Source organism: Denticeps clupeoides, chromosome 13, assembly GCF_900700375.1.
Source record: "Denticeps clupeoides chromosome 13, fDenClu1.1, whole genome shotgun sequence".
Taxonomy (NCBI): domain Eukaryota; kingdom Metazoa; phylum Chordata; class Actinopteri; order Clupeiformes; family Denticipitidae; genus Denticeps; species Denticeps clupeoides.
Genome location: NC_041719.1, coordinates 1904817 through 1922486, shown reverse-complemented (window position 1 = coordinate 1922486; position 17670 = coordinate 1904817). Strand labels below are relative to the sequence as shown.

At 49.2% G+C, this 17670-nt stretch overlaps 1 protein-coding gene across 2 annotated transcripts in view; it reads left to right on the top strand.

Moving 5' to 3' along the window:
* Window positions 1-16463, top strand: part of lrfn1 (leucine rich repeat and fibronectin type III domain containing 1) — a 66978-nt gene extending 50515 nt beyond the window's left edge. For both annotated transcript variants that reach the window (XM_029001664.1, XM_029001665.1), the window contains exons 3-4: window positions 11695-13081; window positions 14865-16463. In XM_029001664.1, the coding sequence (XP_028857497.1) occupies window positions 11715-13081; window positions 14865-15720 (2223 nt within the window). In that variant the 5' untranslated portion in view covers window positions 11695-11714 and the 3' untranslated portion in view covers window positions 15721-16463. The remainder of the gene's footprint in view (window positions 1-11694; window positions 13082-14864) is intronic.
* Window positions 16464-17670: the final 1207 nt, after the last annotated feature.

Below are 17670 nucleotides of genomic sequence, written 5' to 3'. Positions count from 1 at the left end.
CGTTTATGCAATTTTTTCGTGCATTTGGTCTGTGTGGAGTGTGGAGGTTGAAAAGGCTGATCTCCGGCATCTCGTCTAGAGTAGAGAAATCTGTCAGCTAGTGGATTTTAGTCGTTTTGTTGCTAGTGGAACTCTCACTGACTAGATCCTGCTCTACTTATTTGCTATGGTCAGAATAATTTTACTCTTTGCTGGAAGCCCTGACTTTATCGGGACACTCACTGCAGTTCATCCTGGTTTTCTGTTGCCAAGTGGACCAGGATCAGACCAGGAGCCGCTCATTAGCTGCATCCACACCCATTACTCCACCCTTCCTGAAGCCCTGACCAGCCTGCACCAATTATATCAGCTGGAGGTGTCCATCTGTCCAGGAGAAGTTCTGTCAGACAGGCCTGTTTGCAGCTCCGTCACTGGTGCTGCTGCTGCTTGATGGTGGAAGTGGGACAGAAGGTGTTCAGGCTGTCAGCAGTGAAGACCAGTGTCAGCTCGTTTCAGGGAGCAGTTTGTCGTATACTTGGAGAGATTAATTATCAGGATGAAGTTGCGCATTAAGCTGCTATTGCATCACAATTCAGGGACGCCTGGACCATGATGGAGCTGCAGCATGGTAAGCCTGAGATGATGCTAGACCCTCGCTGATTGCATTCGAGAAGTTTTAATTGGTGAGAAGAAGCAGACACACCTGCCTGTCATGGAAGTGGTCAGATGTCCCCACCCTCTGCTCCACCTGACATTTAATCATCGCTACAATCTGGTGGGTCTTCTTTGTTGGACTCAAATATTACGATCTAACATGGATGAAAAAAAATAGCTTCCAAGGCACAGTGTCAGACATGATTTCCAATATAATTTTTACATCAGTCCTGCAGCTATGGTGCTTCTGTAAGATCTGCCGAGCCTGGTGGTGATGGGGATTGGTGACAGTGATGCCATGTGACCTTGTGGCTGTAAACATGATGGGAAGGTAGAATTGGCGGCGTCTCGCCTCTCAGCCGATCAGAATACAGAAGCTGCTGTGGTACGGAGTTAGATGCTTTCTGTGCTGTCAAGGTTCTCTCACATCTTCTGTAGTGATGACGAAGCATGTATCTGAGATGTTTGACCAGGAGAGGATCGTGGTCTCCTTCTAAAAACAGCTTCTTTAACTGGGATACATTAGGAATAATTTATTATTTCACCATCTGGCCTTAATGGAAACAGAACTTGCTCTCCTGTGAGCGAGTAATTAACGGGGCTCCGAAGGACACAGCGCAGCTTCTTCTAACTGCACATGTGAGGACACCTTCGAATCCCTCCGACCGGCTGCCTGTCTGCTCTGCCGTAATTGGTCTGCACTCTTTAGCCGAAGCCAGGCGATATAGCCGCATGTTTTCCAGCTCCGTGTCGCGACCGCACAGCATTTTCTTTTCTCCGGGAAAAATAAAGCCACATAAACAAAGCCGGAACAGGATCCCTGTGGTGTTACGGCGATCCATAAGAGGACACATGATCTCATTATTAGCCACTCAGCAGTGGGCAGGCCTGAGACGTTCCTACCACGGTCCCCACGAAGCTCCGCCCGACAGAAAGCGGGCAGAGATACTTTACCGTGGATGATGAAACCGGCGGCCATTAGCAGCGCTCTCTGGCGCATCACGTCTCACCACTCCAGCACGCCGCCGCGTATCGAGAAGCCATTAAAGGCTTGATGCCAGTCCAAAATAACTGCAGAAGAACCGAGATAATTGTGCTCGGAGGACTGGGTATTATCTTCACCTGACGTCATCTCCCTTCACCACAGGGGATCAACCGGCCTGGTGGCCACACAACTGACCCTCCCCATCCACACCAACACCTGCGTCCACGTCGGATGGGTTATTGGTCATGAATCATCATATTCCAGTCGTGCCCGTATTTTTTTTTACTTTCATTTCCAGCAAATTCCATTCATTCTATTTCCAGCATATTAAACCGCGTAGATTAAATATAAACTTTGCCCCAGTTTTGGTCAAAGATTTGTTTTTGTGTTTGTTTTGCTCCAGCGTGAGATGATTCTCCTCCTTTCGTTGCTGGAGAGCGAGAGACGCCCAGCACTCCCGCGGCGTCTTTGACTCGTGCCGAGAGGAGAACATCTCCTGGCGCTGAGCAGAACTTCAGATGTTCTCAGCGATTTGAAACTCAGCCAGCGGCTCCAGCTTTGGGTTGAAGGTGGAAGTACATGGCCGTGCCCTGGGGGACGCCCATTTTCTGGGTGTTTTGGGCCAAGCAGGAGCTTTTGAGAGCATTTCAGTGTTTTTTCAGTAGCTTTTTTTTTATTTGAACCTGGATGAAATGTTTGTGCTGTGAGAGTAAATCTATTGAGACCGGTGCTCTGCTCCGGTGAGCCCTGATAGACAGTTGAGGAGCACGGAAAGGGGAGGACCCAGGGAGGAGATAGATTCCACAAACCTCTATTGAAAACTTAAACTGGACAAACACAAAGGGCTCTACTTCAAGAAAAGGAAACGGGGACACACCACCTGAAATACAAAAGGGGCGGCGGTGGACTAGCGGTTAAGGAAGCGGCCAGAAGGTTGTCGGTTCGAATCCTGATCCGCCGAGGTGCCACTGAGGTAGCACTGAGCAAAGCACTGTCCCCACACACTGCTCCCCGGGTGCCTGTCATGGCCGCCCACTGCTCACTCAGGGTGATGGGTTAAATGCAGAGGACAAATTTCACTGTGTGCACCATGTGCTGTGCTGCTGTGTATCACATGTGACAATCAGTTCGCTTTGAAAACAGACTCAGACCATGACAATCAACCTGGAACCACAAAGACAATAACAGCGTCTCCCTTCACACGTCATAGTTCGGTTGAAGAATCGTGTGCCAGTTCCTGTACCAGAAAAACTTTTATAGCGCAGGGAATTCTGAGCATTCCGGTCACTCTCGTCAGGGATGCGAGCGCAGATCTGGAAGAACAACAGCAGGAATTAGCATGAAAACGCATTGTATTTTCATGCGCTGGCGCTGTTCATCAGCTCCTCCAGAACAATTTGAACGAAATGCACTGGGCAAGGCGCTCCTGAAAATAAAATCCTGGTTTCTGCTGCCAACCTTCCTCCGTGTGATAAGACTGGCTAATCCTCGCCCCGGACGCAGGACAATTGAACTAAAATAAATTCCACAGGAAACATGCCGCCCCCGTTAAATTCAAATTACCTTCGCAAATAACCCCGCTCACATTCACTCTCTATTATATTCATTCGCAGGCAAATGGTATAAAATTAGTGAAACTTGAGAAACACAGGCACACAAATACGCCTCGTGGTGATGAGTTAAACATCTGAGCGCAGGTTGAAGGCATGGCCAGAACATGGCTTGTTTCTCTCCTTGATTAGAGGCAGCCAGAGTCCAATTAAATCATCAGCATCATTAATTAGTCCAACATCATTGTATCTATTAATATTAATGGGGGAAAAAAAAAACATCACTGCAAGATATACTCCCAACTTCATGAGCCTGATGAATTAATTGGATGTTGCGGCTGTAATCCGGCTAATTTCCGGAATGGAGCTGGTTCTGTTCCCTTTAATACACGCAGCGGAAAAAGATCCTGCTGCGCCGCAACCTCTGACTCTTTCAGGAGTCGTCTCACCTTGTCCTGAGGCCCACCAAACTCTTCATAAGTAACCTGCTGCCTCTCTGCAGGGTGGAGGTGGAGCTGGAGCTGGAGGTGGAGGTCAACCCAGACCGAGGCTCTCGAACATGAAAGGAGCAGAAAAGGAAGATTTGGAACAAATCAAGTGTGTGTGTGCTTAACAGCAAACTAAACCTAATGGGAATGCTAATAAATTTAATCTTTATCATTAAAATACATGCATTAATTACATTCCCACTCCTTGACTTTGATGCCCTAATTAAGACTTTTTTTTATAAATAATGAACAAATCAAAATCCAGCACATTTGATAATTAGCATAGTTTTTGATGATGAGGAAAGCTTGATGGGCGCCCATGATGTGTTTTGGTAGCCGTGGCACTAATGAGGGGATGTAGCAGCAGTTCTGGATGTCAGTTCTATGGGGGTGTGTTCTTCACCCAACACATCTTCTGCATTCTTTGGTGGTGAGTGTCTGAGCTGCAGCCGGTGGAGTTGGTGGAGTTTGGTTCTTCTGCAAGATGTTCTGAGCTGCAGCTGGTGGAGTTGGGGGAGTTTGGTTCTCTTGCACGTGTGCACCGTGTGCTGGGCTGCTGTGTATCACAAGTGACAATCACTTCGCTTACTTTACTTGCATGTGGTTCTGAGCTACAGTTGGTGGAGTTGGGTTCTCCTGCATGTTGTTCTGCACTGCAGCTGGTGGAGTTGGTGGAGTTGGGTTCTCCTGCATGTTGTTCTGAGCTGCAGCTGGTGGAGTTGGTGGAGTTGGGTTCTCCTGCATATTGTTCTGAGCTGCAGCTGGTGGAGTTGGTGGAGTTGGGTTCTCCTGCATGTTGTTCTGAGCTGCAGCACTTGGAGTTGGTGGAGTTTGGTTCCCCTGCATGTTGATCTGTGGTGGAGGATTGCGGTTTGTTGGTGCTGAGTGTCTGAGCTGCAGCTGGTGGAGTTAATGGAGCTCAGTTCTCCTGCATGATGTTTTGCGTTGTTCTGTGGTGGAGGACCACTGTATATTTGAGCTGCAGCTGGTAGAATTGATGGAGCTCGGATCTCCTGCATGTTGTTCTGCGTTTGTTACATCCTTTGGGCTGTAGAATGGCTTGGGGTGCTCTGTGTTGTGCGTGTTCTCTTTTAAGCTGTCTGCTGGCCGGATATGGGGCGTATTGTTCTGCCCACCAATTCCCTCATAAGCTGGCAGCCAATCAACGCACAGGACAGAGAACTACTTAAGGACCATTCCAGGCACCATTTGAGGCTCATTGTTGTGGAGGTGGAGGAAGCGAGAGGAGAGTTTTGGAGTTTTGGATTGTTGCAGATAAGCCTTTGTTGCGTGTTAGAGTGATTAATGTGTTTAGCCGTGGCTTTTTGTGTGTTTTGTGTGTTATGTCTCTCCTTTCGTGGTGTGTTGTTGTGTTGTTGTATATAGCACTTTAGGTTTGGTTGATTGTTCACTACTCACTGTAAATAAAAGCACAATATTTCACTTGGGCCTGGGATCTGTGTATTCCCACCGCACACATTCCCCTTGTTTGTTGTCATTTTTCCCAACTCCTAGACGGGGACGTGACAGTGTTGTTCTGTGGTGGAGGACCACTGTATATCTGAGCTGCAGCTGGTGGAGTAGATGGTGATCGGATCTCCTGCATGAGGTTCTGCGTTGTTCTGTGGTTGAGGACCACTGTATATCTGAGCTGCAGCTGGTGGAGTAGATGGTGATCGGATCTCCTGCATGAGGTTCTGCGTTGTTCTGTGGTTGAGGACCACTGTATATCTGAGCTGCAGCAGGTGGAGTTGATGGAGTCCGGTTCTCTTGCATGTTGTTCTGCGCTGCAGCTAGTAGAGTTGATGGAGTCCGGTACTCTTGCATGTTGTTCTGCGCTGGAAGCTTGCAGTATATCTGAGGCGCAGCAAGTAGACTTGATGGAGTCCGGTTCTCTTGCATGTTGTTCTGATCTGCAGCTAGTAGAGTTGATGGAGTCCGGTTCTCTTGCATGTTGTTCTGCGCAGGAAGCTTGCAGTATATCTGAGTCGCAGCTAGTAGAGTTGATGGAGTCCGGTTCTCTTGCATGTTGTTCTGATCTGCAGCTAGTAGAGTTGATGGAGTCCTGTTCTCTTGCATGTTGTTCTGTGCTGGAAGCTTGCAGTATATCTGAGCCGCAGCTAGTAGAGTTGATGGAGTCCGGTTCTCTTGCATGTTGTTCTGCGCAGGAAGCTTGCAGTATATCTGAGTCGCAGCTAGTAGAGTTGATGGAGTCCGGTACTCTTGCATGTTGTTCTGCGCTGGAAGCTTGCAGTATATCTGAGGCGCAGCAAGTAGACTTGATGGAGTCCGGTTCTCTTGCATGTTGTTCTGATCTGCAGCTAGTAGAGTTGATGGAGTCCGGTACTCTTGCATGTTGTTCTGCGCTGGAAGCTTGCAGTATATCTGAGGCGCAGCAAGTAGACTTGATGGAGTCCGGTTCTCTTGCATGTTGTTCTGATCTGCAGCTAGTAGAGTTGATGGAGTCCGGTACTCTTGCATGTTGTTCTGCGCTGGAAGCTTGCAGTATATCTGAGGCGCAGCAAGTAGACTTGATGGAGTCCGGTTCTCTTGCATGTTGTTCTGATCTGCAGCTAGTAGAGTTGATGGAGTCCTGTTCTCTTGCATGTTGTTCTGTGCTGGAAGCTTGCAGTATATCTGAGCCGCAGCTAGTAGAGTTGATGGAGTCCGTTTCACTTGCATGTTGGTCTGAGCCGCAGCTAGTAGAGTTGATGGAGTCCGGTTCTCTTGCATGTTGTTCTGCGCTGGAAGCTTGCAGTATATCTGAGCCACAGCTAGTAGAGTTGATGGAGTCCGGTTCTCTTGCATGTTGTTCTGCGCTGGAAACTTGCAGTATATCTGAGCTGCAGCCGGTGGAGTTGATGGAGTCCGGTTCTCTTGCATGTTGTTCTGATCTGCAGCTAGTAGAGTTGATGGAGTCCGGTTCTCTTGCATGTTGTTCTGTGCTGGAAGCTTGCAGTATATCTGAGCCGCAGCTAGTAGAGTTGATGGAGTCCAGTTCTCTTGCATGTTGTTCTGCGCTGGAAGCTTGCAGTATATCTGAGCTGCAGCCGGTGGAGTTGATGGAGTTCGGTTCTCCTGCAGGGTGGGAGGGTGTCTGCCCCCCGGCTGCTTTGGCAGTAGAACCTCCATCTGCCACTCTGCTGGCCTCAATTCAAACTCCTGCCACTTGAGATTATGGGCACGTCCAAGCTGTTGTGTTAATTTGTACTGGCTCGTGGTGGGACAGGCAAATGTGGGGCAGATCCTGTACTTTGTAATGTTTGTCTCATAAAATCCTTTCTTAATAATGTGTGTTTGATGTATGCAGCGCTGTAATAAATCAAGATCTTTCATCACCATTAAATTTGTCACACATAAAGTTACTACACAGTTTATTTCTTTAGCAGCTTTGTCATCACAGAGAAGCTTACCAAGATCCAAAAGCAATTCATAGATTCAAAGGCTCCGGCAGTGATGGACCAGGACGATAGTTTGGGTTTGGAACATCTGGTTTGTCCAGAGGACGTGTATGAGCATCTGTATGGACCAGAGAAGGAACGGGATGGACTGTTGAGGAAAGTTTGCTGTATATTTCACAGAAAACCGAAGGTGTTCCTTTATAAGACATCAGTGGAGCTACAGCGCTCAGGTCTGACGTGTGTCTGAGTGAGTCGGCAGGGCGTTTATGAAAAGATCTGGCAGCAATTCCTCTGAGTAGACGGAAGTCGTGGTGGCGAGAGATGAAGGTGTGGATGATTTTGACAGGCGGCGTCTGAGTGGTGGAGGTTGTGGAGGTGGAAGAAAGCAGATTTCACCTTTGAATGAACATGAGCGTCGATGGAAAGAGTGGAATTATCCTGATCGCGAGGTCACCAACTCCCTTATCAGTCAGAACATTAAACCCAAGAACAGGTGAAGTGAAGAACAGAGTGACTTTGACAGGCACCAGCAATAGCAAGCAAAAAAACAGTAGAACAGGGGATACACGCAGAACCACGTTCAGAGGAACCAGAGAACCGATGCAATATTGCGGAATTCAGCACGTCCTCAGTTGTGGTGAGCAGTAATTTTACTGGAGTGGCCCTGGAGGCTCTTGTCTGCTCAGGCTTTGTGTTTCTGAAATCACGTCTGAAGCGTTGTAGCAACACATCAGAATCTGCTGCAGCTGAAGAAACCGTGGAGAACAGCACTGGTCAGGAGCAGCATGTTCTGCAGGCCTGGTGTTGAACCGCCGCCGCCCTCGGCCTTCTCGCCTTGTTTATTGCCTGATGCCAATTTGGTCTTTTTAGGGAATGTCTGTGTGTGTGTGTGTGTGTGTGTATGTGTGTGTGTGTGTTGGAGCCAGATGTTTAATGCAGTAAACGAGTAAATAAATGTGAAAGGTCGGTGTTGGTATGCGGCGTGAGCTCCTTCTCATTATGAACGCTGCACGGCCAGATGGGAAAAATTCTCACTATGGGCCGTCGCCATTACTGATCAGCCCCAATTGTAGATTTAACTCTTTAAGGTCTTTATTTCCTCCTGTCCTTGTTCTCGCGCCGCAAACGCGTGGAAGTAAATGCTGTCTCTGACACGCGAACCGGGACCAGAACGAGAGAGACGTGTAGGAGGAGACGAGAAACCTCGGTGCGGCGGGACGCAGGGAGGCAGGTAAGTTCCTCCGCGTTAATCTGCGAACGTGGACCACACTGATGTTGTCGTTCGCGTTTTAAGACACAAGACAGGGCAGGACAGGGTGACAGGAAGGAGTTCGTGGATCAGGAGAACAGAGAGGACAGGTACGGTCTTACTCGGTTGAAGGTTTTCGGGGCCGAGTCGAATGGCGTGCGTCATTCAATGACTGAGCAGTTGGCAGCTGCTCTCCAGCCTAATATATAGGAGTCACGTTACCTCGTTTCCGTGTTACTCCCGGTCACATGATGGAATCATGTGACAGTCTCTTGTAAATTAGCGTGTTTTAGCTGCGACGATTTCGTGAGATATCCAGCCCAGCAATGATCTACCACTGTGTTGTGCTCCTCCTGGTTTTAGAAGGAATACGGTGTGTGTGTGTGTGTGTGTGTGTGTGTGTAGCCACTTCATCACTTCAGCCTGTTTTTTCATCTTATTAACGTAAAGACCACAATATTTCCTTTCTAACAAATGTCTTTAAAGAGGGAAAAAATGCGCGGCTGCCGGTCGCAAGTATGAGGACGGTGCTCAGAATTGATTATTACAGTAATTAAGGGCGCCGCCGCGGGAGGGGGAGTTAATTTTCCCTCCAAAGAGCACCGGAAGAAGTTGCACTGCCGAATCGGCAGGATTACATTTGTCTGGAAATAAGTGTGAAATCTTTCTTTCATTTGGACACGAGTTTGCATGTCGAATTTCACAGGAACAGAAACTGTTCTTCAGCCAAAAGTCTTCGCATTCGTGTAATTGTGCAATTACTGCGGTGACATTTGAACTGTAAAAAGCTGTAGGAATTTGCCGCGACCGGGGAACCTCGACGCCGGCAGACACCAGCGACATGAAAGGTTCTCCGCTCTCCGCCACCACACCCAAACCAAACTGTGTTTTTCACTTACGGACACGAACTCACCAAATAGCCCCGCACTTTCTACAGCCGCCGATAATTGAAACGTTCCAACAAGTTCCTGAGTTCCCCACACTTGCCGGTTCTTCTGACCTCTGACCTCTAAAGCCTGTATGAACCACTGGGTTAAATAAACGTGTGTCTGTCCACTAAGTTCCAGGCTCGGGGACGAGCTCAGAGCTCATTAATTTCTATACAACGTCTCATTCCTTTCTGCTTAATTAGCAGAAAACACATCTAATCAGGAACTGGATATGAAATTCTTCCTCGTTAATTAGCCAACGTGTCTAATTGAGGCGTGTGTGTGTGTGTGTGTGTGTGTGTGTTTTGTAAAGAACTGTCATCGTTACAGCTGCACACAGCGCTCCTCAGAGTTCATGTGACAGCTGGCATGAAGAATGGTGCCACGCCCACCGCTCCTCTCCACAACCCAAATCTGGATTCTGGGATTCTGTGTGTGTTTTGGTTATTTTTAGTTGTTTAATAAATCATAATAAATATAGTATAGTAAACTGGGGATTGAAGAACAGCCGCCACATCTCCTCTGCTGTAGTGAAGAATGACGTGTGAAGATGTGTATTATGGGCCAGTTCATGATGCTCGTTTCCTGTAGAAAGACCTCCTTCTCCTGGAGCTCCTGCTATTCAAAGGCCTAAATACTGAGTTGCCGTGGAAACTATGTTTTCTGTCCTTCTTTCATTACTGGAGGTGCACGCAGATCAATAGAGATTCCTCCACAGTGTTAGTGGGACGTGGACGAGCACAGATGGTCCGTGAGAAAATATGCTCTGCGGCTCAGTTAGCAAAAGAACAACCATCACAATTATTCTACAATCAATGGCGGATTTAGAGGACAGTATACACATCAAAATCAATTCAAAGTGGATTGAGCTTTATTGAGTGGAGGCTTTGAAGGGGCACGCCGGATTATTTATTACACAAACATGTTTAGTGACGAATCACGCGAAGGAACAAGGCGGCGTTCCTCATGGGAACGTGGCTGCTCTGGTCCGCAGTGTTTCCCCGGCAAAAAGAAGTTTCTTCTGGCGGATCCGGGGAACATTTGTTCTGCTGGTTCCTGCATTTTGATCATGGCCACAGTCCCATCACACGAGTCTGAGCAGAATGAACACTCATGTCCAGGAGAAGGTGGAAATACCACCCAGGGGCCGTAAATCAAGACGGTGGAGGCGATCAGCAGGAAGATGGATCTGATATGTGGGGTTAATCTATTCCAGACAGGCCCTAAAATTCAATTTATACGACCAGGTTCACAGAACTATGTTTAGATTATGGAATGGTGCTGTAGATAGAAATGGACGCTGAGACACTCACAGTAGTACAGATACTCAACAGGGGATTGTCTGCAAAGTGAGTCGTCATATCGGATCACCTGACAGCCTCCCGGCCACCCCAGATAAGAGGCGATAGGCAGCGGCCAAGTTGGATGCCAAAGGGCAGGAGAAAAAAAAAAAAAACGGCGTCTATGTCAGATCAGTTTCCAGCGGGATTTGTGGTTATTACACCCACGGATTTCTCAGGGTGCCTGTCACTGCAGACTTACGCTGCTTCCAAACAGAAATCGATGGGAATAAACGGGCACCATGGATTCTGAACGTTTCCCTCAACGCTGAGGATTCATCACATAACATCACCGCCTGATAGATTTTGACCCTTGTTGTTGCCATTTTGCTTGTGTGCAGGTTTTTTTTTTTTTTTTAATCGTGCGATTTACCTTCGTGCAGTTTCTGTTTCGTGCGTCTTAAATGTCTGCCCTGCGTCTGCTCTGCATTTTACGATATTCATATATTAGCGTCGGGTACATCAAGTAATCTTGTAATAATCTAGATTAATGAATTAGATTATTCTAAATTACAAACTTGATTGTTCATTCTTCAGTAGCAGTACAATAAAATCTGTCAAATGATCTGGAAAGCCATTAGTATGTAAATTTCATGTTAATGTTTGGATGGTGCCATCTAATACGTTATTCGGGCAAAATGTCTCTCCTAGACGAGGACATTTTCAGGCTGCAATTTTCATTCGTGCAAAAGGGGGCTTTGAAAATGTTTTCCCCCCGTCACCATCTGCCTTGTGTAAAACACACAGATGCAGACTCCCCACATCTTTCACCGTTTATTGGTCTGTGCTGATTTCGTACCTCACGCTGGGGCCTGGAACGCGTGGGTGAACCGCGGTGTTCATATGTAAATTAAAGAACAAACGATTACGGATTAGCGGCGTAATTTTGGAACGCGTCGACTTTATGAACGCCACCTCGTAATCTGGCCTGCGGAGAAAAACGTCTCATACAGAGAAGCCACTTCCTCGACTGGAAGAATTTCGTCCCCATGAGGCTCCAATCTGTCACTTTGTAGACGGGTTCCAGCAGAGAGCCGGCCGGTTAGACATCTGCAAGAGTTTCAGTGGTGAATCGAAGCTGAAACCATGTCCCTCTCTGTCTCTCGTCCCTCCTCGCAGGTCCCGCTAGCTGATAGACCATGGAGAGGCTGGTTTTGTGCGTGTTGGTGTTCGGCGTTTTGGCCAAAGGACAGCAGTGCCCCGGTCGCTGCATCTGCCAGACCATCTCGCCGACGCTCACGCTGCTGTGCGCCAAGACTGGCCTTCTCTTCGTACCGCCGACCATCGACCGCAAGACCGTGGAGCTGCGGCTGACCGACAATTTCATCACCGTCGTGCGCCGCAAAGACTTCTTCAACATGACCAGCCTGGTCCACCTCACGCTGTCACGCAACACCATCAGCCAGATCACGCCGCACGCGTTCATGGGCCTGCGGGCGCTACGGGCGCTGCACATGGACGGCAACCGGTTGACAGCCATCAAAAGCGAACATTTAAAGGGACTGGTCAACCTGCGCCACCTCATTCTGGGGAACAACCAGATCCACAATGTTGCTCCAACTTCGTTCGATGAGTTCGTGTCCACCGTTGAAGATCTGGACCTCTCCTACAACAACCTGAAGACCCTGCCCTGGGAGGCCATCGGCCGCATGATCAACATCAACACCCTCACGCTGGACCACAACCTGATCGACCACATTGAGGCCGGGACCTTCACCCTCCTCACCAAGCTGGTCCGGCTGGACATGACGTCCAACAGGCTGCAGAAGCTTCCGCCGGACAGCCTGTTCCAGCACGCGCAGGTGTTGTCGGACCCCAAGAACTCAAACCCGACCAGCCTGGCCGTCAGCTTTGGCGGGAACCCTCTGCACTGCAACTGCGAGCTTCTGTGGCTTCGCCGGCTGACCCGAGAAGACGACCTGGAGACCTGCGCTTCTCCAGAGCACCTCATGGACAAATACTTTTGGTCCATCCAGGAAGAGGAGTTCATCTGTGAGCCGCCACTCATCACCAAGTATCTTGTCACAAAGCCCTACGTCATGGAGGGACAGGGTGTCACCCTCAAATGCAAAGCCATGGGTGACCCCGAGCCAGACATCCACTGGCGCTTCCCCGACGGCAAGCTAGTGCACAACAACTCCCGCACGATACTTCACGAGAACGGGACGCTGGACATCCTCATCACCACGCTCAAGGACAGCGGCGCCTTCAACTGCGTGGCGTCCAACGCGGCCGGCATCGCCACGGCCGCCGTGGAGATCAACATGGTGCCGCTGCCGCTCTTCATCAACAACACCGGCCACATGAGGGAGGCCGACCCAGGCCTGTCCGACATCACCACCTCTTCCAAGTCCAACGACACCAAGAACCAGGACAAGCGGGTGCTGGTGGCGGACGTGACGTCGTCTTCGGCGGTCATCCACTGGCCCTCGGAGCGCCACATTCCGGGGATCCGCATGTACCAGATCCAGTACAACAGCACGGCTGACGACACGCTGGTGTACAGGTAACCGCAGACATGTCCCCATATTCCCTCAGAGCTGCACCATCTGACGTTTAATATCACACAGAAAGGGATGGCCTAGCGGTGGCCTAGCGGGGCAGCGGTGGCCTAGCGGTTAAGGAATCGGCCCCGTAATCAGAAGGTTGCCGGTTTGAATCCCGACCCGCCGAGGTGCCACTGAGGTGCCACAGAGCAAAGCACCGTCCCCACACACTGCTCCCCGGGCGCCTGTCATGGCCGCCCACTGCTCACTCAGGGTGATGGGTTAAATGCAGAGGACACATTTCACTTTGTGCACCGTGGGCTGTGATGCTGTGTATCACATGTGACAATCACTTGGCTTCCTTCAGAGGAACGTAGCAAGGCTCTTGGTCGGGGGAATAATTCGGCTCTGATCAAATCACTCGTCTAAAAATAAGCCGGGTAATGTTCTGCCGCCGTTCTCCCTGTAATGTTCTGTATCATTTAGATCTCGCGGCTGAGAAATGGTAAGAGGACGAAAAGGCCCTTTCCGTGGAGACGCCATGGCGGCGTTAGTCCTGATGTGTGAATCGTATGAGGGATACCAGAACAAATAAAGATTAGGCGGCGCAATAAAATGGCTGCAGGGGATGGAAGCGGCTCCATCGGCAGGGAGCGCGGATGATTCACGAGGGTGAAAATATCAACTTTTAACGACCGGCAGAGAGCGGCGATCTCGCCACCTGGACCCTCCTCCGCCCACGCCACTTCCTGCCTGCGGACTCGTGACTGTCGCGGCCCCTAATCTCGCTAGTCTAGCGTGGGTGCTGCCATTGTGGTGCCGTTCGAGAAGTCCACAGATGCCAGGGACGTCTTACAGGACGCCTGTAAGTGGCAGCTGCCGCCTGCAGCGTACATGCGGCGGTATGCAAATTTCATGAACAATATGGAGAGAATGCGTGCAGCAGGTGTGTGTCTGCCTGGATCTGGACCATGAATCAGTTCAAGCAGGCATGTTCGTGGAAATGTTGCTTTACCGGATCCGACACTTCAAACGTTTCATATCAATCTCCTCTCTGCGCCGTTTTCTCTCATTCAATTAGTTTCAGGCAGCGGAGAGAATGCGGCGTTCATTACGAGATTTCTTTTCGATTCATGGTTAAAAACACACGTCTCTGCCAAACAAGATCGAATGGCCTAGCGGTTAAGGAGGCGGCCCCGTAATCAGAAGGTTGCCGGTTCGAATCCCGGTCCGCCAAGGTGCCACTGAGGTGCCACTGAGCGAGATCCCCGGGTGCCTGTCATGGCAGCCCACTGCAATACAGAGGACACATTTCACCGTGAGACTGTGTGCTGTGCTGCAGTGTTTCACAATGACAATCACTTCACTTCAGATGTAATAAACAGTATACATAAACAGGAACTCAGTTTAATTTACAGTAAACTCACATAATAAGAAAACCTGGGACATGCAATTAGTACCAGATTATTAATCAATAAGTACCAATTAGGGTGGTAGTAGCCTAGTAACACACTCGCTTATGAACCAGAAGACCCAGGTTCAAACCCCACTTACTACCATCGTGTCCCTGAGCAAGACACTTAACCCTGAGTGTCTCCAGGGGGGGACTGTCCCTGTAACTACTGATTCTAAGTCACTCTGGATAAGGGCGTCTGGTAAATGCTGTAAATGTAAATATAATTAACAAAATTTTCATGTTGCAATCCATATATATATAGGAACAGTGAAATAATAAACAGTAATAAGGGGCTGGTTTCCTGTAATAATGTCTGTAATAACGAGTTTTCCTGCGTCCCTCCGCAGGATGATCCCGTCCACCAGCAAGACGTTTCTGATTAACGACCTGGCCGCAGGACGCGAGTACGAACTGTGCGTCCTCGCCGTCTACGATGACGGCATCACCTCGCTCACCGCCACGCGCGTTGTGGGCTGCGTCCAGTTCCACACGGCGGCGGAGACCAGCCAGTGCCGCTTCATCCACAGCCAGTTCCTGGGCGGCACCATGATCATCATCATCGGTGGGATCATTGTGGCCTCCGTCCTGGTCTTCATCATCATCCTGATGATTCGCTACAAGGCCTACAGCGGCTCAGATGGCGGGAAGCCCAAGCATGGCGCCAGCGCTCCGCACTCCCGGCTCGGACGCTCCGCCTCCAAGTTGCAGCCGGAGGACGGCCAGGGGGCGGAGTCCCAGGTGACCAAAGACAGTATGGCCCTGGTGCTGAAAGTGAAAAGGGAGGATCCCTCCGTCACCACGGCCATCCTGGAGGTGGAGCTGCCCCCGCTGGCGCTGGAGAAGGCGGCGCCGACGACGCGCCGCGCCAGTCTAGACGCTCAGCAGTCCAGCCTGTTCTCCGAGGACACGCAGACGGACAGCAGCCTGACCGGCTCCACCATGTCACTCTGCCTCATCGGCCCCAAGGAGGACAGGAAGGGGGCGCTGGCCAACGTGGGGCTGCTGCCCGGCGAGCTGGCGCGGACTCGGCACCGCTTCTCCTTCGACGGCGACTACGCGCTGTTTCAGAGCCACAGTTACCCGCGCCGGGCCCGGACGAGGCGGCACAAGTCGTCCAATCAGATCAACGTGGACTCGTCGCCGCCGGCCAGCCGCAGGGTCACGTTCAGCAGCACCGAGTGGATGCTGGAGAGCACGGTGTGAGGCCACCTCGTCTCCCAAGCAGGAAGGGGCGGGGCCAGCTCGCACGCAGCGGTGCCTTATTTTAAGTACCAATGGAGGAAGCTGCTAACGGCGGTTCTGTACTCTCTGTTCCCTGCCCCACCACAACTCTTTTTTTTATTTTTTTTTTTTATACATGTGATGCCAAGGGGTGAACGGGTGGGGCCGACTTTTCCATTTCTTTTAGATCTCATTAACAAATCAAAAAAGAAAAGAAACGAGAAGAAACGCCGCGTTCATGTGCATCCTGTTCCTGTTTGTCGGATCATTTCACAGACTTTTGCACAGACGACACGAGATACGAAAGGACCAGTATCACCACAGTCTCTATATAATGCTGAGAACTTAATAAAAAAAACAATAAATGAATGCACACGTGAGACCTGCTGGACTCCACGACGGTGGCGGGGCAGTACGCTAATCATAGGTATCGTTTCTGATGTGACTGTATGATATTAACTGGTATCGTATCTGGCTGGTCTAGATAAAAAAAGAAAAAAGACGACGACAAGAAGAACTACATATATAAATATATTAAAGCTATCAGTGTACGTGTACTAAATATGTTAGTCATATGTTATATGACTTTTTACAGAATATTCTAGTGTTGGCCGCAGGTTTTTATATTAAAAACCCGTGTCATCACATTTCCCCCAATTTAGTAAATCAACGTTTGGACCACTTATCCCTTATGTAAGGGTATTAAAGATTTTTGTGTGGGTTAACCGTACCGCGTGCTTCCTTTCCTCCGTCTCCTAATACATTTCTTTCAGGTCTGCAGCTCCTTTTCAGCTGCATTATGGGTCATTTCAGGCCCACAGTTATCATAAAAGCAGAAGGTGGAGAAAATAACATCAGCCATCTTAATGACTGGTCCCGGTGCCGCATCTCGCCACGGTCCTTTTATTCTCTAATCGAACGGACGCGTTTATTCACAGCCGCTGAGCACATCTGGCATCTGCACACAGACTTCTGTACAATACAGAAAAGTATTTTTATTTTTAAATAAATGTGCTGCTCACACGGATTTCGGCATTTTCAGGGTCAATTAACATGAACGTCTGACTCACCAGCAGTAACATTTCCAAATCCAGCCAGTAAACCTTGAGTAACTAAGAAAAAAAAGGATTATATTTCATATCAAGCACTAATTAATGTTAGTAGCACTCTGACTCCTCCCCTTGTTGATGCCCCCCACTCACTGGACCATATATGGACTTCCTGTTCTGTTGATCTGCTTGTTCAATAATCAATAATAACCTTCATACTCATAAGCTATCATCATCAAAGTCACACATAAAAAAGATGTTTATATGAATTGTATTTGGTCCACAGTATTTCGGCTCATAATATTAATGTAAAATGTCATGGTCTGGATTCAGAAAATGCAGCTTCACAATCTGCAAGATTCTTTATATTTCATATCATGTGCTCAACCCTCTTCATTGACATTTATATCATCAACGTTTTACCCAAAAGTATTTTGAAGTTCGATCCTCCAGCATCTTCTTGTCACTGCGGTTATAAAGCTGTAGCTGAAAGAGCCACCAGGCGTCCTGAAGTTAAAAAGCCCACAGGCCTCCCTCCATCTTATCATCTGACTGCATCCCTCTCCTCTCTGCTCGGGCTTTTGACGTTTCTGGAGATGAAACGTGCAGGCCTGAGAACGTCCCGGACTGATGGGCCTCGCTTCTGCGTTTCTCGGGTCAGGTTTCGCTCTTTTCCTCCGCCGCCCGAACTGAGATTCATTGAATTATCTGCCAGTTCAGGTTTCAATTGGCACAACCTGAATGTCAGTCACTGTTCTCCCTGCAGGAGACTCGATCGATGGGGCTGGGCGCAGGCAGGCAGGCAGGCAGATGATGCAGCTCCATCCCTTCATGCCATTTACATTTACAGCATTGACCAGGGCGCCTTAAACTCAGTAGTTAC